The sequence below is a fragment of the Pogona vitticeps genome, chromosome 1, assembly GCF_051106095.1.
Source record: "Pogona vitticeps strain Pit_001003342236 chromosome 1, PviZW2.1, whole genome shotgun sequence".
Lineage (NCBI taxonomy): Eukaryota > Metazoa > Chordata > Lepidosauria > Squamata > Agamidae > Pogona > Pogona vitticeps.
The window spans coordinates 26,865,887-26,888,172 of NC_135783.1; the positions used below are offsets into that span (position 1 = coordinate 26,865,887).

The following is a 22,286-nucleotide window of genomic DNA, read 5'->3' on the forward strand; positions in this document are numbered from 1 at the left end:
TTTTATTTTTAAACCATTTTTTTAAATTAAAAAGTGACTAAAATGTAAGACACTTCTAATAGGTTACTCTTAAAATAATAAGTAAAGAATAGTGTATTACATACTAAGTAATGACTAAAGCTCAACGTGATTTGTTTTAATAATGTTCCAAGCTTAAGGAGCCAGAAAGCAGAAGAGGAAAATCAGCCGAGGTAAGAGAGAAGGAGAGGAGAGAGAGCAAAGTTTTGTAGGCTATTTCTAAAAGCCACAATACCCAAAGAGAACTCACACTCATTGTTGGGATGCTGTGTATTGTATTTATTTACTTAATTTCATTTCTATGCTGCCCTTTGCCCTCTCTCACAGGCTTACAGGACAGTTTAAAACAACGGCACATAAAATTACAATAGAATGACAAACATTGAAGTAGCACCACATTTTATTACAATTTTTTAAAAAAATCTTTGCATCTATTTACTACTGGTGATTCAATAATTTCTAGTTGATCTATCATGGGTCTTTTAATCAATTAAATGTAAACAAACTTGCAGCTTTCCAAAACCTCATCCAAGTGCATTTTTTGAGATACTGAATGATGTACAAGGTAACTTTGCTTTTTAAACTTTGAAATTAGTGTTTAAAACTTCTCATTCAATGCTTCCACCCAATCTTAGAAGAAAATAATGTTTTATTCCTCTCTGCTATGTCAGAGCCAAACCTAATAGGTTCAAGATAAACAAATGTGCCCTTAATTCACAGGCCTGTTGATTGCTATACTAATCAAGTAAAGCTTTTTCACCTATGTATTAAGCCATTTGAAGCCTCCAACTTTAATTCATATACATTATATGTTTATTTGTCTAGTGGTAACTCCCAACCATTAGTTCAATAAAATATCTACATCTGTGTGCTTGCAATCAGAGGTAAATCCCACTTGAATAAGCCTTCCTCCTGTGTATAGAATTTACTTGGCAATGTGGCTAGCAAGCATTTTTTTTCCACAGTTAGTAGGTGGGGAAATCTAATTTTTATTGCAGCTCTTGTACATGGGAAGGTTTAATATTTCTCTCCTTTACTGCAGCATTGTCTCTAATTCATTGTCTGCTACAGGCCATAGAAAGAAATGTCCCCGTTTACCTCAACAGCCACTTTTATTCTAAGCCGTTTATTCTAAATTGCGTATGTGTACAGCTGTATTCTGAAATATTTTTAACATTGTCTAAATAAGGTGAGATATCTTGGCATAATATTTTATATACACATCTAAATCTAAACACTGTGCTATAAAATTGTGGTCCATACATCCTTTTGTCACTGTAGGATTTTCTTTAGCACTGGTTTATACTACTATTTCTTCACCAATTGCTTAATAAAAGTTGGGCACTCTAATGGTTTAAAAAAAGACAGCATGCTTCCTCTCAGGCTTAGGATTTGAACAAATTGCATTAGTCTATCATAGACTTTTCCACGTGTGACTTGAAACCCATATTTTGAAAGTTTACAGGATTATCAATATCATTTCTTAGAACCTAATTATTCATTCAGTTCTTAAATATTTTATAAGCCTCTGTAAACACATTTGGATTTTCTTCCTTGTGTCATTGTTTCTTAGTTTAGCTGGGGCTATTAGACTGCAGATCATTTCAATTTTATTGAGATGTTTAGGCTGAACATTTAAGTATGCATAAAAAGTAGCTACAGAGGTATTCAACTTTACACAGTTGGGAATAGCCTTTACTCTAAAATTACTCTAGAAAGAATCTTCCAGATATAGGGAGCAACTATGACAAGGCCCTTTGTTTTGGAACTGCACACTATATCACAGTACATGAGGTAATGGGAGTGGGGCCACTGTGAAAAATCAGTTGACTGAAGCAGGAACGCCTTCTTATTGCAAGACAGCAAGATTTTAGTTTTATCAGTCTCCACAACATTTTGTACATTTAGACTTATATTGAACCCTTTCTGCAGTGGTACCTCGACTTGCGAACTTCATCCGTATTGGAATTAAGTTCATACGTCGAGAAGTTTGCAAATCGAGTCAAACTTTCCCATTGGAATGCATTGAAAACCATTTAATCAGTATCTGCTGTTTTCCGTTCGTAGGTAGAGGCATTAGTTCCCATAGGAACTAATGCAAACCCAGTTAATCCGTACTCTACCACTAGGGGGCATTTTTTCTTCTTCTTTTTACCTAAGGTGAACTTGGGTCAAAAAAAGGGCAGGGAAGGTTTTTTTCTTTTTTTCGGTTCATAAGTCGAGGCTCCATTCGCAGGTCGAAGCTACTTTTTGCGAACGGAGCGGTTTGTAACTCAAATCGTTCACAAGTAGGGACATTCTCAAGTCAAGGTACCACTGTATAAATGACACAAAATTGTAAAGTACAACTATCGTTGCCTAGTTGCGTGGACTAGTAGGAGCACTGGATGGGTTGTTTGTGTCACTGTGTGCATATCTGTGCTTACATTCTGCATAGAATAATTTTATGGAAAATGTGAAAAGCACTATAGAAATAAATCCCTTTGTGTCTCAGTCTTTAGCTCAATGTAAGATTTTTTTGTGGAGGCTGGAGAATCCTTGACAGATTCACACACATCCATGCCCAGACAGACTGTCTCAACCAAAATCATAGCAACTAACGAATAGTCATGTGACGTATTTGCACATAAATGGGTTGTGCGTCAATGAACGTTCAATTTTAGAGGTGCCACATGAGTCCTCGTTATTTTGCTGCAACAGACAAAAGGTGCAACCAGACGGACATTTAACCTGCTGCATGGACCACTGAGTTGGATGGGTTGGTTTGCTCCTTTTTCCAGCGATCACACAATGTGAACCAAACCATCCCTAGAGGTTCCTACCCACGTCCTTCTAGGCCCCTGTTTAAGGGCTTCTGCTTTTTTTGCTGCAGGTAGCATCACTTCATTTTGGCTCATCTTCAGCATGTGCAATTGCTGGAAACAAACCAAAGTGAGCTTTGTGGCTGTCAAATTGTCTGCTACTGTCAATTTGCCATATTGTGAAATGGCTTTAAAAAAGAGTTACTCCAGGATATTGGCACATTAAACACTTCCTCTGCACCTCACTGGGAGCTCAGAGGAAGTGGATTTTGCTGCAGGCAGGTTCTTGAACTGACCTTTTTTTCTTCAAATAAAAGAAAATAAAAAATGCCCCTCATTGCCCCTTCCTGTCTCCTTCCACTTCTGGGAGGAAGCATTCTAATTTTTAAAAGTTTTTTTTATAAGTGATGCAGTGCATCTGCACTGCCCTAACAGAATCTAAAAAATAGTTTGCCAATATCTGAAACAGCTCTCTTTTTAAGCCACTTCACTATATGGCAAACTGACAGCAGAAGAATATGGACCAAATAGGGCCATTTGAAGTGCATGTGCCATTTGGACACAAGGATCACACCAGATGACATGCTGGACCTTGACTCAACCTCCAGCAACCCTTTTTTAGCAGAACCACTGAACACAGAAAGCCATTTCAGAACTATGACAAAATCAAAAGCCATTAGAGATTTTTTAAAAAGAACTAATATATTTGCCTTTCGCCTACCTTTCTCTGTGCTCTCCATATGCAGTCAAGTCTCTTCCAGCACCAAAATCAGCACCAAACATGGGCTGAACATTTGGATAAATGAGTTTCACATAAGATCTGACAGAACAAGGAAAAGGCTGTGTGGATCCCAAGATTACACAACAGCAGGTGTTACCTTTTATTAGACCACCGAAAATTAAACAAAATGCAAGCTTTTGTGGATAAAGTTTCACTTCTTCAGGCTTAGCACAACTCCTCCATGGTTAGTCCAAAAAGAATGAAGACAAAACTCCAGAACTCAATGGTACGTGTCTGTGAGAGGTGATGTATGTCCTCTTGAGGCTACTGTCTTGAGCAGCTCTGTAGTCCGGTTGGAATTTTCAGACCACTGGTGTTAAGGGCAAAAGGTTGCCAATTACTCTGTGATTGACAGGTTACTACATCCTCAAACCCCATGTACCATCAAGTACCTACAAAAGGTACATTTCTCATGTGGCACTGTGCTGCTTATCAGGACACTCTCTGCCCCAATAACATAGAAGGGAGAAGAAAGAATGGGGTAGGTCCTTGTAATAGCCAGTTCTCATACACTATTAACATGAGCCACAATTTTGAGCACAGGAGAACCCCTCCACATCATAATCCACTATGTTCAAGGGAGCTATTTCCCCGTAAGTGTGCAAAGGATGCAGCTTTAAATCAGACTTTCAACAGGAAAGATGACACTTTGCGCAAAGATTGTAATCATTCTGCAGATTGGTATTTCTTCTATTAAAAATTGATGAATACAAAACATTCGATAAGCCCTGCAAGATTTGTCAAGGAAAAAGCTCACACTGAGAAATCTGTGTGCGAGGAGAAAAGAAGGAATTGTTTCTCAGTGTCTTTTTGTGTAAAAGTTTGCAAGATTCACATTTGTGCTCCAAACAGCTACGAAATTACGCACAGTGCCTTTTCATTCTCTGACACACATGTGGTGAGGAGACAACTGGCACAGAAAGCCAGTTGAGAGATAATTAGAGAAGTGGGTTATCATGGGCTTGCTTCCACATGTAAATCATACTGGGCAGGATCCAGCCACTGTTAAGCCGTTTAAGGGTTTTTTAAAAAATTCAAAAGACAATTAAGCTTGTGTTTAAATAACAATGTGATTTTTTGTAGACTTACTTAGAATGCAGTCTTTTGTGTTTGGAGGGATTTATACTCAGATTAGGAATACAGCCATTTAAAAGTGCTGTACTGTTACAGCATTGTGTGCGCGCGTGTGTTGACAGATTAGAATGATTGTCATTTATCGTATTTATTGAAAACCTTTCTATTAAATCTACCCAAAGGGACTTACAACATGAAACACCTCATCAAGGGAGGGGGGGGGGGGGACTTAAAATAAAAATGATCACAGTCTAAAGTCACTGCTGCAATAAAAACAGCAGCAAAATTCCAGATGCATTACATACATCTAGACAGGACAAGACTGCCAAATTTCGTCTCGAAGGACACATGAGTAGAATCCCGTTTTTTATCAACATGCAGGGAAGAGCACCACCAATAAAATCTTCACAGCTGATGAAAAGTCAGAAGGTAGAGGGCTGGGTAGATTTCCATATGGGAAGAATTCCATCAGGTGAGCAGTACCAAAGGAAATATATATATATATTTTTTCAAGTCCCTTGTCAGCTACAATCATCTCTTTCCTTTTAGTTAGCTCCAAAGGGATGCGAAAAATCACTTAAGACAGCTCTTTATGACCGTCTGAGCCTTTGTGCCGACACACAAGGCTTATAATTATGCTTGATTACAGTGAATCAAACATCGCCATTGTGTCTTTACAATCATAGCCATTGTTTGAAATTAACAGCTAAGCTACTGAAGTTTCTAAGGAAAGGATTTCTCTGTCTTCTTCCTCAGACCACCTTGGGGCGAGAGGGAATCCATCTACTAGCATGCCTCTTGCTCTCTAGTCTGTAGTTGTGTGAAAACTCAAATGAATTGCCTGCCCCACCACCACCACCAAGGAAAGCAAGCAATGACCGGGTGGCTGAAAGAAACAGACAAGCCTTGAGCCAGGCTATTCCACAGAGTGCTACGGCAAAGCAATTCCACAGGCTGCTAAATCTGCCGATACAATAAGTCAGTGACCCAGATCCCTCCCTTTCTCAAATGCCTCTCATTACTGAATCAACGTTAATGAGTGATTCGTCCTCACTTCTCATCCATTGCTTGCCTTCACTCCAGATCAGGCAGTTTTTCCATTCTGATCTGCACCTGCCCATCTACAACGGGTGTCATAAAAAAGCCAACATTTGATAAGGTATGAATAAGATGAGAGATTGACACGCAACACCCTGTAGGGCAAAACACAGTACTGTACTTTATTAGCCTGATGCTTGGTTGATTTAGTATGTTTGGAGTCCTGAAAATGGATGTGTCTAAGTACGGTGCAAATAGAAGGAAGGAAGGAAGGAAGGAAGGAAGGAAGGAAGGAAGGAAGGAAGGAAGGAAGGAAGGAAGGAAGGAAGGAAGGAAGGAAGGAAGGAAGGAAGGAAGGAAGGAAGGAAGGAAGGATTGCCCACTTATGAACACAATATCACCCAATTTTAAAAGTGTATCCAGGAATTATAAATAGTACAATCCATCTATCATGTTTGCTTCCAAATAAAACAGTTGTGCTGAATAACACATGAATTTGTTCTTTCTATTCACCTCCGGCCAAATGCTTTTTAAAGAGTACTTTATATTTAGAACATTAACAACCTGGCATTGCCAACAAGAGCAGACTGCCACAGCATTTAGCTCCCAGTCTACAACACCGACTAAAAACAAATTATTTGGGGCATATTCGCAGTGCTCAGTGTTCGTCTTACACCCTTCTCATCTTGGCTGACAGTCTTATTTCTAGCTAGTATCTAATACATCTTCAATGATAATTATTGCTGACATTATAGTACCCTTAAATGTCTACACAATGCACTTTTAAGGGTAATGTAACATCAGCAATCACTGTCATTGTTATAGACTGAACTACTGAATATTTTGATTTTACTCAGGAGTTTCTTTTGTTACCAGTTTTATTCCCATCATCAATTATTGTTACTATTATTATTTGTTTTCTGTGCTCTTGTTTATATGTTTATATGCTACAGTTTCAGCTGTCTTCCGCAAACCATCCAGAATCTTTGGCTACAAATAGCTGCAGGCATTGAGCTATACAAAAATACAACATAAATAAAAATACGCCTAATAAGTGTAACCACTTGGGATTTTAAAGGTTGCAAATCTGATCTCTGGATAATCAGGATGGCCTCTGTAAATGAGGAAATTATTTTGTCAAATAAATATTCATTAACATGCATACATGGAGCATTTTGAAAGACAAAATGGAGAATACATAGAACATTTAAAAACACAAGCACAATCTAAACTGATGGTGACAAGAGACAGGATAAGAACTGGAAAGGGTTCAGACTGTAAAAGAAAGGTTGTTATCTCACAACTATAATTCAAGCTGTCAACTGGAAGAGATTTCTGAGGAAAATCTCTTCTCTCTAGGGTTCCAAGGAAAGATTTGAGACATGTTCATTTAGATGTCATATCACCTAATATCAAGGTCAACATGCCAAAATCAGTATGCTAGATATAGTACTTGGAATAAGGATAATATTGTGATATTGTTTGACAAACAATGTCTTCTTAAAACTCTGACACTCTGATCAATAGAGCAAATGAAGATCAATACAACTCTGACACTCCGCTCTTTGGCCAGACAAAGACTTTCAACCAGCTTCATGCCAAATCTCTGGTTAGTTCTAGGAGAGAACAGCATGATGACCCACAAGAGGATTTCTCAGCTCATAAACAGCAGCTTCTAATCACTAGAGCACTATGGGAACTATAGTTGCTGTGGTTTGGTGTGTTTTTTAATGTTAACTTTTCCAAGGTCTGAAAGGCAGACATTGTTAAGGTCAAGCAAGAAGGGATTCTACGTTTGTGCCTGCAGTTACTATGTCTGCTCTTAAACAGAACTTAAACAACAGCAGAATAATGAGGATCGCACTTGAAATTGGGACATTTCCCCCCCTGATCCTGGTTAAATTTACACAGACAGACACAAACACACACAGCAGCTTTTAATACCAATGATCACTTTCCTTCTACAGCACTTGAGGAGGAGGTAGTATTTTCACCAGGACTCCAGTAGAGTGGGAGAAAGGTTAAACTTCTCTCGGTGGAGGGATCCCCAAAGACTGCTGTTTAAATATTCAAAATCATATATATTCAAAAGATCCTTTCATTTCGATATACAGTGGTGCCTCGCTTAACGAGATATCTGTTCCAGCGAAATCGTTGTAGAGCGAAATCCTCGTTAAGCGAAATTAAAAATCCCATTGAAACGCATTGAAAACCCATTCAATGCGTTCCAATGGGCTGAAAAACTCACCGTCCAGCGAAGATCCTCCATGGGGTGGACATTTTCAGTGCCTGTAAAACGAGGAATCCATCCAAAAACACAGCGGGTGGCCATTTTGAAGCCACCATCAGCTGTTTTAAAAACGTCGTAATGCAAAGAATTGGTTCCCAAAGCAGGGAACTGATCGTCACAAAGCAGATTTTGTCTATTAAAACATTGTCATTGTATAGCGGTTTCGTCATTTAACGAGGCAATCATTAAGCGAGGCACCACTGTATGGCCCTCAACATATTATCACTTTTTTTGTCTGTCCTGAGAATAAGCATCATGAAATGTTTAATTCACAGGATCTGCAAAGCAAGAAAGCCATATTAGATGTCTGAATGTCTTTCAAGGATCTTAGATCTAAAGGTATCAAAATATGGATACACCCTTTTCCTGGTCACTCAGACGAATTGACTAGGCAGCCCATCATTTCATACCAAGGTGCCAATGAAATCCAGCCATTAATCTGAACAGAAAGACTTGACCCGAGTCCAAATTTAAAAGGCTGGTTTTAAAAAAGAGAGGAAAAAATAGGTAGCTGGTTCGAACTCAACTCCTATGAAGTTCTTACAGCTTTAGGATGGCCACAATGAAATAATTATTCCAAAACATCACTGTTCTGATTTACGTCAAGTGAAGACAGTGACAGGCTGATAGGATTCAATGACAGGAGTCCCACAGAAAGGTGAGAAAACCTATTAGTTCCGGTTGGGGCCACATTCATTTTTTAAACACAGTTCTTTTGTCCCTAAATAAGCAATTTCTGACATGGAATTCTCTGACGTTTCCACCAGCCCAACAGCGAATATGTAAGAAGAAATGTGGAAGTTCTCAATCCATGAATCAATGTAGGGAAATCTAGCCCGCCACCAAAAATAGGAACAGCTACCTAATGAATTCAAGATGGGATATAAAATTGTCACTTTGTAAAGCAAAAAGAAAAAAAAGTCTGGTGGCATCTTAAAGACTAACAAATTTTATTTTGCATAAGCTTTCGTGGACTCCAGAAGTTTTATGCCAGATAAATAAAACTGCACAGGGTTCTATTGTTTTCACAGCTAAGGTTGCTCCCCCTCCCATAATGTTCACTTATTTAAATTGCTATTTTCCTCCCTATTCTACAGCCAGTGATGCAGCTTTCGTCTTCAGACTCATGCATAGGATGTCTAGGATCAGGAGTGCCTAAAAGGGAATTAAAGGGTAAATAATATGCATTGCCTGATCCTGTACGCATTCTCAAATTCCAAGCCATGAATTCTTATTTCTGACAGAAGATTATGGGCTGCTCCAGCATAAGGGACTATTTGTGGATAAATAGGCTAATTCACTAGCGCTTCGGAGGCCCTTGGCAACCCATCACTCACTGCAGATGGATGTGCTGCTGAGCGGGAGAGAAGAGCGGGAGAATGGGTGGTCTCCAGTGGATTCTCTGCACTCAAGGAAGCAGCAACAGGAAAAAGAGCTTCTGTTCTTGAAAGCTCTCTACACTTTTTCTGGACACTAAGAGCTTTGCTTGAGGAAATTCCCCTAAACAGGTTGGGTTTATTTAGAAAATCTGTCCCTCCTGTCAAAATTAAATCAGAGGCCAGAGGAGTCTGTTGAAGCAAGGGGAGAGAATGCCAAAAGATGGAGTTTCAACCGTTCCCAGAAATTTATATAAAGAGATCAGTGAAACTGACAGATATTGCAAGTCAGAGAGAGAGAGAGAGAGAGAGAGAGAGAGAGAGGTTTTTTAATTCTCAAAGTCAAGCAGTGAAGGAAGAAATCAAAATTAAGTGTCTAGAACAGACATGAAAGTCACATGGCGTTTGCAAAGCTAACACGTGGATTTTTTGGCCACAAGATGTGACAGCACTCAGAACATTTAATATGCCGGAGCAGGAAGGCCATTCACGGACATTTTAAGGAGAACAGTCTCTTCATGGTCATTAGTTAGGAAGATCAATAAAATTATTTGTTTGTGTGTTCCTGTTTTAAGATTTTAACCCCATAGTTTAAGGTTTGCAAATCAGGCTATAAGATCTGCAAATGAAAAAAATGTCTAGGATTCCATTAAATAAATAAAACAATTAATGGGCAACAATGGCAATCAGCATTAGGGCTAAAAATAAAAACAGCATACAGCCATCCTGAGGTGTTAAAAGGCTCTAGAAAAGGAAAATAAAATATATCAAAAGACTTTGGAAAGTAAAAAATCAGGGTTTAAATCTAGTTAGTTCCAACTACAATAGAATTACTGAATCAAAGGAAACTAGGTCAACATATATGAGTTCCATTAAGTTAATTGACTCTACCCTTGTTGGGATAAAAAACTGGATTTACGGCAGATATATTAAAGGTATTTCCATGTTAAAAGTTCTTGGAAAATGAAAATAGTATTTTTGATTGATGCTGGAAAGCTAACTGTTGAGACACCAGGTGAAGAATGAACCTCACCATAGCCAGGGCACGACCACAGAAAGGGCCCTCTCTTGCAATCCTATGCAATTCACCTGAGCTCCCAGAATAATACTGTATTTGGCAACGATGGAATTATAACTCAGTGCAGAAAGACTGATGTGGCTGGAAAAAATTCAAAATACGTCTTCCTGCTTTGGAGGACTGTTCTCATACTGGGACTACTGAAAAATGTTTAAAAAAAGAAAGTGTAAAAGCAGGCTTTCAGTTGAACATCAGGAAAACAAAAAACATGACTACAGAAGAATTATGTGACTATAATATCAACAATGAAAAAATTAAAAATGTTAAATACTTTCAATATTTTGTTTTTATCAGCAGCCAAGAAATCAGAAGACTCAGTCTTTATTTATTTTATTTATTTATTATTTGATTTCTACCCCACTCCTTTAGACAGAGTCTACTCGACTTAAAGATTCTGAAGTGTAAGAATGTACCACTAAAGCCCAAGGTCAATATCATCTATACTATGGTATTTCCAGAGCTATGTACATATGTGAAACCTGGTCAGTGAAGAATTCTGATAGCGAAAGATCAACTCAGTCAAAATGTGCTGCTGGACAGAGTGCTTTACAGATATCATGGACTGCCAGAAAGAAAAATAGGTGGGTTCTAGATTAAACCAAGTTTAAACTCTCTCTAAAAATGATTTAACTGAGACTATCATACTTTGTGCACAGCATGAGAAGACAAGACTCACTTGAAAAGACAATAATGTTAAGAAAAATGGAACATAGTAGGAAAAAAACTAGTATGAAATGGCTTGACTCAGTACAGGATTCCATGGCCTTTAGTTTGCAAAATGCAAGCAAGACTTTTTAATGATATATTGGAGGTCATTAATTGAGTTGCCATAAACTGGAAATGACAAACTATAACAACAACAAGGTCTTGCTGAGAATGGGGAACACACAAAGGGCCTTAATGTCTTCATGCTTTACTTTGGGTTCCTCGGCATTCAACTGATTCCCATTCAAACACAATTCTGGACTAGGCAGAGCTTAGGGGTGATCTGATAGAGTTTTTCTCGTGTCCTTGAAAATGACATTCAAGATTTTTGAATGAAACTCACTTTAAACATTTTTAAAGGGGCCTGATTCAGCAGCATTCCAAAACAGATGGAAGCTGTCCCAAATAGAATATATTCAGAATTCTAGAATCTTTGTGTTCTCTTGCACTCATCATTCTCCGGATTGAATGCCGCTCTATTTTAAAACAAGAAGTTCTAGAATGCAACAGAATCTGCTGTATAAAGTACAACAAACATAGATCTTAATGATTTCATAGATCTCTAGGTGATTTACAGCAGATCAACAAAGACGTTCAATTCTCAGTTGTTTAACAGCAAAAACAACAGGATTCCCATCCTGCACAAAATTACACCATGGAAATTAAAAACTTGGGCTAACCAAGCACTTTGTATGGAAGAATAGTGAGATCCAACCTAATTCTGGTTCTCAAAACAAATTCCTGGGTTCAGAATTCTTTAATCAGAAGTCTAGTTTGCCGTAAGGTCTGGTTGGTGGATCTTGGGGCTCTCGTAAAACAGAAAGTAGCTCTCCCAAGCCTGAAATGTCCCACCTCAATTCTGGAGCCTTGGAACTGTTATTGAAGAGCAGAATAGAATCAAAATCTAATGTCTATATAGATTAAAACTGGAGCTCCATACGCCCTCAAGGCAAACTGAAATTTAGAAACATTCAGGTTCTAAAATGTACTGAGTTCACACGGATAAAACTGAGAGCTATACTTTGGTCTTGCTGGACCAAAAATCCACTTAAAAAATGAAGTTGAAACGGACTCAGAAACGATACAAAAGTACATCCAGCTGATAATGTCAGCTTCATTTTATTCAGATTCTTTGCAATGAATGCCTTGGCAATCCCTTAATGCTTCCCTCCACTTTACCACTTCTCCCAGCAGAATCTGCAGAGTGAGGGATTGCACTGCTGATCCCTTTTTTCCTCAGTTTTGCCATCCATTTTCCATTCTGTCATCAGATTATTCAATATGGCAAATATGCCAGCAATCCCTTGGGAGCAGCCTCATTGTGCCCACACTCAGTTATTAAGCATAAATAAGACATGGAGCGGGAGGGGGGGGGAGAGATTTCTCCCTTGACAAAAGAAGTGGTCATTTGGCGGACAGGCTGTCAAATGAAATCAAGACGCCTGAATAACCTAGACAAAATTAAATCAAATTGTTTGTGTGTTGCTAAATCAGAATCACAGATACATAATTCCGTAGCCCACTGCAACAAAACCAACAAAGAGGCTTGTGGAACCTTAAGGTTTAAAGATTTATTCAGCATACATGGGCTGCTCCCCCATCATGGAAAAAATATGATTCTGATCATTTAAATAAAACATTCTCATAATTGGGGTGGCATGTAGTCCATGAAGTTGCAATTCCACATGTTAGAACAGGAAGGCTCTAAAAGGACGCAGGGAGAAAGCTATTGATCCGACACCCCAAAAAGGATAAATGACATCGCCATGACTGCCTCCAGAAAATATCAACAAGTGGAACAGAGTTTCACAGCACTTTCTCTTATTTCCATGGGCCTCTCCCTTTTTCTCTCCTCCCACTACACACTGTCTCACTACTCCGTTCTCTGCTGAAGAACTGGCTTGTCTGCCGAAAGAAACTAAGACACGTGTGGCTTTTAACAGATGTTGGGCTTTCATTGTCAAGCAAGGTCCAAGAAATTATTTTCCCTCAAACTTTAAAGATCAGTTACCTACTTCAAGAAGCAGTTCTGAAAGGGATGCTCCAGACAGCCTGGCCTAATCACATAGGATCTCAGCAAAGGGGATAAAGGGAGGGGAAGGGAGAAGTGGCCATCTCCTTTTTGGGACCGAGTTTAACTGCAGACTTTGTGATTTAACTTGGGGAAAGTTATTTTTCTTCTCTATCACATAGTTTTTGTTTCACTTTTGAGCAGTGAAGAATTCCGAAGAATTCAAACATTTACACAAAACTGCTGTGATGCTGTGATCAATCCCAGAAAAGGTAAAATCCCATATCTCTTTTTCCGCCTGACCTACCTCTCACAGGGTTGTTCTACGTTAACGAAGGGCAGAATACCAAGAACTATAAATACATTTTAGCAGCTCACTGGTACAAAGAGAGGACATAAATGCTAAGTAGTAAATAAACATCCAAGACTCTATGGAGGCTGCCAGAGGTGGGAACCTTTAAATCCTCCTTCTAGGGAGCAAGAGCATGTGAAAAGGCTGTTTTTAAAACATACACAGAAAAGGAAGTTTTGGGTGGGAAGTGAAGCTTTGGTTATCAAGCTCCACCGAACAAGACCACTTTGATTAGCCCCAAAGGGTGACAAGGGCTAGTTAAAACCACGCTCTCTTGTCTTCGTTGTTCTCAGAAATGTGCTCTGCCACCTCTCTTCCCCCTCCCTCTCTCTTCCCTTCCGGATCTAATCAATGGGGTGTGGCTCTTTTGGCTGCAGAGACAGAGATACTCAAACCAGGGGAAGAAACCTTGGCGTCACAATTTCATCCCGATTCTTAGGTCATCAAACCTCAAGGCACCATCCCGTTTGCCTGAAATCAACTGGAATCGGGTCCCAGCAGGACGGAAGGGTGTCTCATGCTGGTGGCACTTAAAGAGTGATCAAGGTTCATACTGCCATGCAGTTCTACAGCGAACCTACCTCTGAAATCAGTCCAATGGGTGAAATAGGTATAAGACCTATTCTTATAGGCAGAAGACCTAGTCTGACTTCCTTATTCACTGAGAAGTGAAGTCTGTAATTTATCATCCAGGAGGACACCATTCAAATCACAACCTTATAACCAATTAGCTGGAGTTACGCCCATTTAACTAAGTGGAGCTCCTTCTGAGCACTGCTTAGTAAGGGAGGTGACAACCGACAATTCTCCAAGCAATTCAACCTTCCCCAGTTTGTGATTCATCTCAGATCCACAAATCTTTCACCCTGTATCTCGAAGGAGCCTCGGTTGCAAAACCTCTTAATCAGATGAGACTGCTTCTCCCCCACCCACCCCTTCTTTACACTAATCACTGTCTGCACTGCAGAAAGTGCGAGGTTACAGCTATACTGTTTATATAACGGATCTTATTCTACATTTGGCATATGTATGATAAGCCATCTACATAAACACAGCACTCCCACGCTGTAAAGTCATCCTGCAGGGCAGCAGAATCCTATACAAATCAACTACGCCACTCTATCCTATACAAATCCACTTAACTTCAACAGGGCTTACTTCCAAATTAAGCTGCAGCCTGAACACCTTCCAATCTCAAAATCAGTTTCACTGGCACAAATGGGTTTGACTTTGAGGCTTTCTAGCTGGTTGCCTTTTCCGAACAGTCTTTGCCTTGTCAAGAATGCTGTAGTTCCTTTCCTCCCTTCATGGATCTAATTCTGCCTATACTTTGAGCTCTGGAGGAAAGGAGACTATAGAGCCACATGTAACAGAAAAGTGAGGGCAAGAGGGGAAGGAAGAATGGACCCCCCCCAAAAAAAAAACTAGCACATGTCAGGTCCAATTCGCCAACATTATCTATTTGCTGAAGCTTAAAGCACTGATCCATTCACAGTGTTCTTCCTCAGTTTTCTCCCCCCCCCCCATGAACAAGAAGTACCCTATGGAGTCAGACGAAGTTTGACTACAACTTCCAGAATCCCCCAGCCCAAAGTTACTCATTGGATTACAACATCCAGACACCTCTCCCCGCACAACCTATCATTTAGATGGGGTTCTAGAGTGGTAGTCCAAAACTTTCCTAAACTCTGGGAGAATGAAGCTGGGAAGGCTATCTTAGCTCGACAAAGGGCCACATCGATTCCACGGAACGTGCAAATGCTAGAGAACAGCTCTTCTGACACCTCCCCAGATCTCCCAATTCCCTTCGTCCTGATTCACAGATTCAGGATGAAGGTGGTGTGTGTGTGTGTGTGTATTATTCTGGTCTCCCTCCTGTGGAGATGCAAATGTACCCGTGTATACAAGCCCTCCTCTCCACAAGATCACAGCACTTCTGTGTTTCCTTTGCTCCCCTCGCACCTCACTGTGTCCATATTCTGAGAGATTTCTACTCCAACCCCACGGGTGGAAGAGCAAAAGATGTCAAATCCAGGTTAATAATGACAACGTACCACCTCTGTCTCCCCTCTCACTTGCACCTCATTCATAGATAGAAAGTAAAGGACGGGCAAAATTATAGAGACACAGGGCTGGGGGCAAATTCTCCATTCCCTCTTTGCATCTTTTCTCGGCCCACTTTTATTCTTTAGCCCCAAGTTTTTAACTCTAACAACCTTAATCTCCGAGCAACAAGCTTTCGGCCATAAAACGAGGAACTCTGTGTAATGCCAAAACTTGCACGCCCTGATACTGACAGAATTAAGCGGTCACTTCACCGGTTGTATAGATCTTCATTTACTCAAGTATTTCTGTTGTCTACTAACATTTTTTCACCTTTTCCTAAAGTCTCCTTTTAAATCTCCTCTTACTTGCAAGCGAGGTCTCCTTCAGAGGAGCAAAACACTACCAATTTAAGCGTCACAGCCCTTATTCATCACAATGAAAATCTCCTAATACAGTATTCTGATTTTTATTCAGCTTTCTCTCTACTGTACTGGAATGTTTGCAGTTAAGAAGAAATCTACCAGAATCGGTTGCTATAAATATCCCCAACGCTTGGACTAGCCAGAATCCCAAACCTGTCTACTCAGAAGTAAATGTCTCAGAACTCCGTTTGATTTATTCCCAGGCGGTTAGGTTTGGAAAGCTTCGGGTACACTTATTTATACATCCCGTGCTGTGACACACCTTTCAATGAGATGTGAAATTAGGAACCTAAAGGGAAATCGGATCTATCCTAATCTACAACTCCAAGAATCGTATGTTAAGGATCTACTTTTAGGGATCCCAAACCCTAACACTGACACCCGATCCTATTAATTATGTCTACTGGCAGTCTTACAGGCATCCTTTTATTGCCCTTTCCTCACTTGCAAATGAAGTATGCGAACCTCGACGACCAAAATAGATTCAGATGGAAGTCTAAATCTCGATCCGGATTGACTCCGGCCTTGGATCGTGTCTTTTTTTCTTTTAAACCGCTGCCACCGACGAGAAAGAAAATGCTTCCTTCTCCGTGGACGGCAATGCCCGCTGGTCCCCCTGCCTCCGTCTGGAAGGCGCAAGCGATGCCAACCAGAAGTCGGACACGTGGCCAGGCGGAAACTTTTGACACATTCTCGCCGACTACTCTTAGGCTATCTCGACACGCCAGGGGGGGATTAACGCTCCCCTCCGCCGCTCTCCCAAACCCATCAACAATTAAAATACCATTATTGGAGCGGTGAAAGAAATCCCGCCAGCTCCTGATCCGACAATAACTGGGCCCTTCCTTTCCCTTCCAAACCCGATGCCTGTGGCATTTCATCAAGCCAGTAAAGGTTACAACTGCCTGGCCCAGAAAGAAACCAGAGGTAGCTGCGGTTCCACCTAACCCAAATGAGTTTATTCCATCTGTCTTTCCCAAAAGGCATGGTTAGGATAGTAGATCGCTATCGCCCGCCCACCCTCCCGTTATCAGCTCCTTCGGAATCAGTCACTTCGGGGGGGGGTTGCCCTCTTTACCTGGAGGATGTTGGGGTGCCGTAACCTCTGCAGAAGCACCATCTCCTTGACGATCTTGTAGGAGGCCAGCCGATAGCAGTCTTCCAGGGAACGGTAGAGCTTCACGCAATTGTCGATGTCGTGACCCCCGAAATCGACGGACTTGAGGGCCACCGCCAGGCTCCGGTTGAGCACGGCTTTGTAGACGGCCTTGGTGTAGCCGGAGCCCAGGTAATGCACGTTGGTCACGTTGCGGATGTCTCGGCATCCCAGCCGGAGCGGGCTGAGCGAAAGGTCCAGCGTGGCTCGGGGATGCCAGGACGCCTCGGGGGGGAGGACCCCATCCACCAGGGGCTGCGCCCGGGCTTTGGATGATAAGGGGCGATCCCTGGGACTGAGCTCGGTGGACGAGGAGGAGAAGGCGATGGAGGAGGAGGAGGAGGAGGAGAGCCGAGGCGGAGCGAGATCCATCAGCCGCCTCTCCAGGGGTCTCATCAGCAGCCGAGCCCCGGCCGAGGCGGCCGGCACCGCCGATGCTTCCCGAGGCGGCGGCGGCGGCAGCTGCTGGTACCGCAGCACCTCTTCGTAGCGCTCTCGGATCTGACGGGTTAAGTCCTCGCGGCGGCCGCCGGCGCTCCGGGCCGCCTCCCCCGTCGGGTCTCGAGGCGAGCCGGCCAGCGAGTGCGTGACGCCCGCGTTTTGCTGCTGTTGCTGCTGCTGGGGATCAAAGGCCGGGATGAATAAGACGTTGAGCAAAGTGCCCAGCAAGAAGGAGAGGCAGAAGCCGGCTGCCACGGCCAGCTTTCGGCGCTTCATCGCCCGGCGTGCTCGGCACCACCACCACCACCAGCAGCAGCAATAGCAGCAACAGCAGCCAGCCTTTCGAGTTCCTGCCTTTCCGTCCGACTCCCAGCTTTTGCCGCCGCCGCCGCCGCTGCTCCTGCAAGCGATCAGCTTGGCTGCGATCTCCCTTGTAACATTCCAGATCAGGAGCAGCAACGATGGCCAAAAAAAAAAAAAAAAAAAAAAAAAAAAAACCACCCCACACCTCCCCTCCCGGAGGGGAAAAAAAAAGCAACCACCACCCGCCTCTTCAGGCAGCCCTGCCGCCGCTCTGCTTCTCCACGAGTCGCGCCACTCCCCGCATGACACTTGCCTCCAGCCCTCCTGCCTCGCGATGCCCTCCCTACAGCGCGGGTTACGAGCGGCACCCCTGCGAGGGAGGAAGGGAGCGTTTACGTGCAAAAAGGGGGAGGACAAAACAAAACAAAAAATAGAATCTCTGAACGTTCTATACACATTGTGACGCCACCTGATTGACGTCTCGGCCTCTCCAGTGGAAGGGGGGGAGAACGTCGGGAGGGTGGCTGGGAAACGTAGTCTCCTTTCCTGCAGCGGCCCTCAGAAGCCAAAGAAAGAGGACTACGTCTCCCAGAGGCCCCCCGCGCTCCTCGCTCCGGCTCCGGAGAGGGGAGGCAGCCGCTTCTTTTTTGATAACGGTGTCGCGTCTGCAGAAGGCATAACGGAGGGGGGATTGGGACGGTATGAAAGGACCCGTTCTTGGAGGCTTGGGTGGGGGGAGCGGCGTTTGTGTTGCTGGTGGAGGGGGACGCGGAGGCGAGGACGCCTGTTGGCGGAGGAAAAAGGAATTACGAAGGCGTCGGGTCCTGGAGGGCAAGGGGCGAGGAGGCGAAGCAAGTTTTGCTTCTCTCGCCTTCCGCTGCCCAGTCTCGGGACTTTGACTCTAGTTGTGCCATTCAGAAAATAGGTGTGTATGGGGTGTGTGTGTATGTGCGCGCGCGCTCATACTGGAGTAGAGGATGTTCCGATTGTTTCCATTCAACTGTGTGATTCCCATTTTGGGGATGCTCCAAAAAGCGATTGTTGATGGCGGGGGACAATGACCGCTTGGTTTCCAAAAACCCTAACAGCTGCATGAATGTCTCTTGTCTCCTATTCACACAGGGCTCTTGATAGTCCTGGCATTGTCCGGTGCCTCATTAGTCACAAGTCTCTCCGAGAGACGCGTAAAACGCCCACGTGTAAATTCCGAAGTGAGGAAAGGCATGCCGTGGGCAGAAGGGTGGACGGATGAGTGAAAGGTTGCTTTTTTCACGATTGATCCTTCAGAAATAAGCTTCAAACCCAACGGGGAAAAAACAGCAATCATGATAGTCCAGGGTCCCCCCCCTCCCATTATGTGATGATGATGTTGAGGATCGCAACGACGAATGCTTCTGATGGTTGTTATCTGTCAAAATTAATCCCGTAATAAATGAGAGCTCTATTATTATTATTAATTTGATTTGTACCCCGCCTATCTGGACCAATGGACCACTACGTGACTGGTTGTTGTGTTTGTTGCAACAGACGAACTGGGCTGCCCCCTGAAAATTCTTTGTCAAATCATTTTAAGTCAATAAATGGGGGCTTGTGCACACACCAGAGCGTATGCTTGCTCGAGTCCTTACGTTGAGCATAAGTGTTCGTATTTTGCATGTGTATCGTTTTAAATGCTTAGAATTAAGTGTTTCCATTAACAGCTTATCTCAAACTGGTCCCATCCTAGAAGATTGCTATCCTCCACACTGTTATCTGACAGCAACCTTCATGGAACTTCCTGGAGCTTATCTCCAACTGAACTAGGAGTCGTGCTACATGGAAATGTGGGGAGTTAACTGAGAATGACTAATGCTGAACTTAAATAGGGGTTTATTCTGAGTACTGTAGTTATAGGACTGGGCTGGATGTGTAATTTGTTAACCAAGCATATATTAATGGTGCACGTGATAATTATAGATTCTGATCCAAATGGGCATATGGCCCCTCTCTTTTACCCCTCTTTAGTGTGTAATTACTTATTTGAAAAGGTGACAAACCAACCCTGTTGCTTTGGGGAGGGAGGCTCCTGTATGGTTACTGAAGGGAGCCCCTGGATTCTGCCTCCAAATTCTAACTTCATAACACCATTGACCTGAATTAAGTTAGGGGTCGCAGCTTGATGTATTGGGGCCATTTAATGAAAGTTGCTCCTCCCTGCCGCCACCACCCATTTTCTAATCCCCAATAACAGCTGGATCCTCTGGAAAATATTGTTTCCTACACTGTATGTCCGTCAGTACCTTAAGGACGCATCACAGGGTACAGCTGCCTTTCCCTTTGGTATGTGGGTAGATGAAACTCAGATGTGATGTATATGTAGCATTGTAATAAGAAAATGAATTGTAATTGTATTCCAATTTATTAGCCAATTTAACAAAGGACAAAAGTGGTACTCAGGAGGATCTGATAAGTTAATGATAGTGTGCTGACCAAAAGGGCTCCCTTGACAGGACCTTATTGAAGGATGAGTGTGCACCAATATCTGAGGCTAAATTTTAAACTGACATTTCAAACACATTGATACATGTTTTAATTTTTATTTTTGTTTAAACTTGCTTTTCATATCAGCAACAACAAATATTCCTCAAGCTGAATGTTTCATAGACATGTGTCCTTGAAGCTCCATGCTTTAGAAAGACATTGTTGCACTGTTGATCAACGAAAATCCCCATAAAATCTTTGTCCTGTACTTCCAGGATTCAGATTGCTGTTTTCTCCAGAACCTTGACTTCTTAAATCCATCATACACCACTTAAATCTGTGACTGTAGCCTATGTTTCTGCTGTCTATCCAAAGCAGATCAATGCTTCTCCAACTACTGTATTTTGAACCACAAAACCAAAGAGCAGAAACCCTCTCCTTATGATTCCCCATCCACTGGGCTAAACTGATTAGCTCAAGGGAGTTGTTGTTTAGTCGTTAAGTTGTGTCCGACTCTTCGTGACTGCATGAACCAAACACACCAGGCCCTTCTGTCTTCCACTGCCTTCCAGAGTTGGGTCAAATTCATGTTGGTAGCTTCGATGACACTGTCCAACCATCTCGTCCTCTGTCATCCCCTTCTCCTCTTGCCTTCACATTTTCCCAACATCAGGGTCTTTTCCAGGGAGTCTTCTCTTCTCATGAGATGGCCAAAGTATTGGAGCCTCAGCCTCAGGATCTGTCCTTCCAGACAGTGATTTCCTTCAGAACGGATAGGTTTGATCGCCTTGCAGTCCAGGGGACTCTCAAGAGTCTCCTCCAGCACCACAATTCAAAGCATCAATTTTTCAACGGTCAGCCTTCTTTATGGTCCAGCTCTCACTTCCATACATCGTTATTGAAAAACGTGGACTATGTGGAACTTTGTCAGCAAGGTGATGTCTCTGCTTTTTAAGATGTTGTCTAGGTTTGTCATTGCTTTCTATCCAAGAAGCAGGCATCTTTTAATTTTGTGGCTGCTGTCACCATCTGCAATGATTATGGAGCCCAGGAAAGTAAAATCTGTCACTTCTCCATATCTTCCCCTTCTATTTGCCAGGAAGTGATGGGACCAGTGGCCATCATCTTAGTTTTTTTTTATGTTGAGTTTCACACCATTTTTTGCGCTCTCCTCTTTCACTCTCATTACGAAGTTCTTTAATTCAAGCGAGTAGACATTGTCTAGAGGGGCGGGATAAAAATCGAATATATAAATAAAATAAATAAATAAAGTTACATATGTTTATTACACAGGATTTCTCCCATGCATATCCTGAAACACACTCTCTTGTGAGCAAAGCCCCTTGAACACAAGGGACTTCACTTTGCAGCCAGTGTGGTTAGAGTGGCAGGCTGCAAAAAACTGAGGTTCATACCTGGCCATGAAACCTACTGGGTTTGTCAACCTGACCTACCTCAAAAAGTTGTTGTTGGGGATAAAACAGAGACATGCAAAGCCTTATACACCTTGAACTCCCTAAAGAAAGGTTGGGATACAGAACTAACAAATAAATGTGAGCCAGTGTGGTGCAGTGGATAGTGTTGGGGTAGGATACAAACAACCTGGGTTCAAGTCCATGCAGGGCCATAGCAACTCATGGGGTGTGGCGACAGTACATCATTCCCTTGAACAGCTCATAAACCTTGAAAACCTTGCCAGAGTCATCATAAGTCACAAGCGTCTTGACAGCATGTAGCAACAGCTATAATAAAGAAGTCATAACCTTTCTGATGACATTGTTAGTATATACTGGCTGCTGAAGACCAGGGTCAGGAGAAATTGCATTTCTGTACTACAACCCCCAGAATCCCCTAGCCAGCACTGATTCTGAAATTCTGAGGCAGGAGATGTACCATCTTTGTCTCTGGAGTGCCAATGTGAGTTTCCCAGTCTG

General features: G+C 42.3%; 1 protein-coding gene and 1 long non-coding RNA gene across 3 annotated transcripts in view; one reads left to right on the forward strand and one right to left on the reverse strand.

The window, feature by feature from the left end:
* Positions 1-18,268, reverse strand: part of PKDCC (protein kinase domain containing, cytoplasmic) — a 68,448-nt gene extending 50,180 nt beyond the window's left edge. The window contains exon 1 of one of the 2 annotated variants that reach the window (XM_020803710.3): positions 17,071-18,259. In XM_020803710.3, the coding sequence (XP_020659369.3) occupies positions 17,071-17,865 (795 nt within the window). In that variant the 5' untranslated portion in view covers positions 17,866-18,259. Of the gene's footprint in view, positions 1-17,070 lie in introns of both variants that reach the window. The other variant, XM_072989666.2, reaches the window with a different exon arrangement.
* Positions 18,269-18,695: 427 nt separating this feature from the next.
* LOC144585768 (uncharacterized) lies at positions 18,696-21,765 on the forward strand. Its single transcript, XR_013540313.1, has 2 exons — positions 18,696-18,817; positions 19,015-21,765. It is a non-coding gene; the product is annotated as an uncharacterized LOC144585768 (long non-coding RNA).
* The last annotated feature ends 521 nt before the right edge of the window (positions 21,766-22,286 follow it).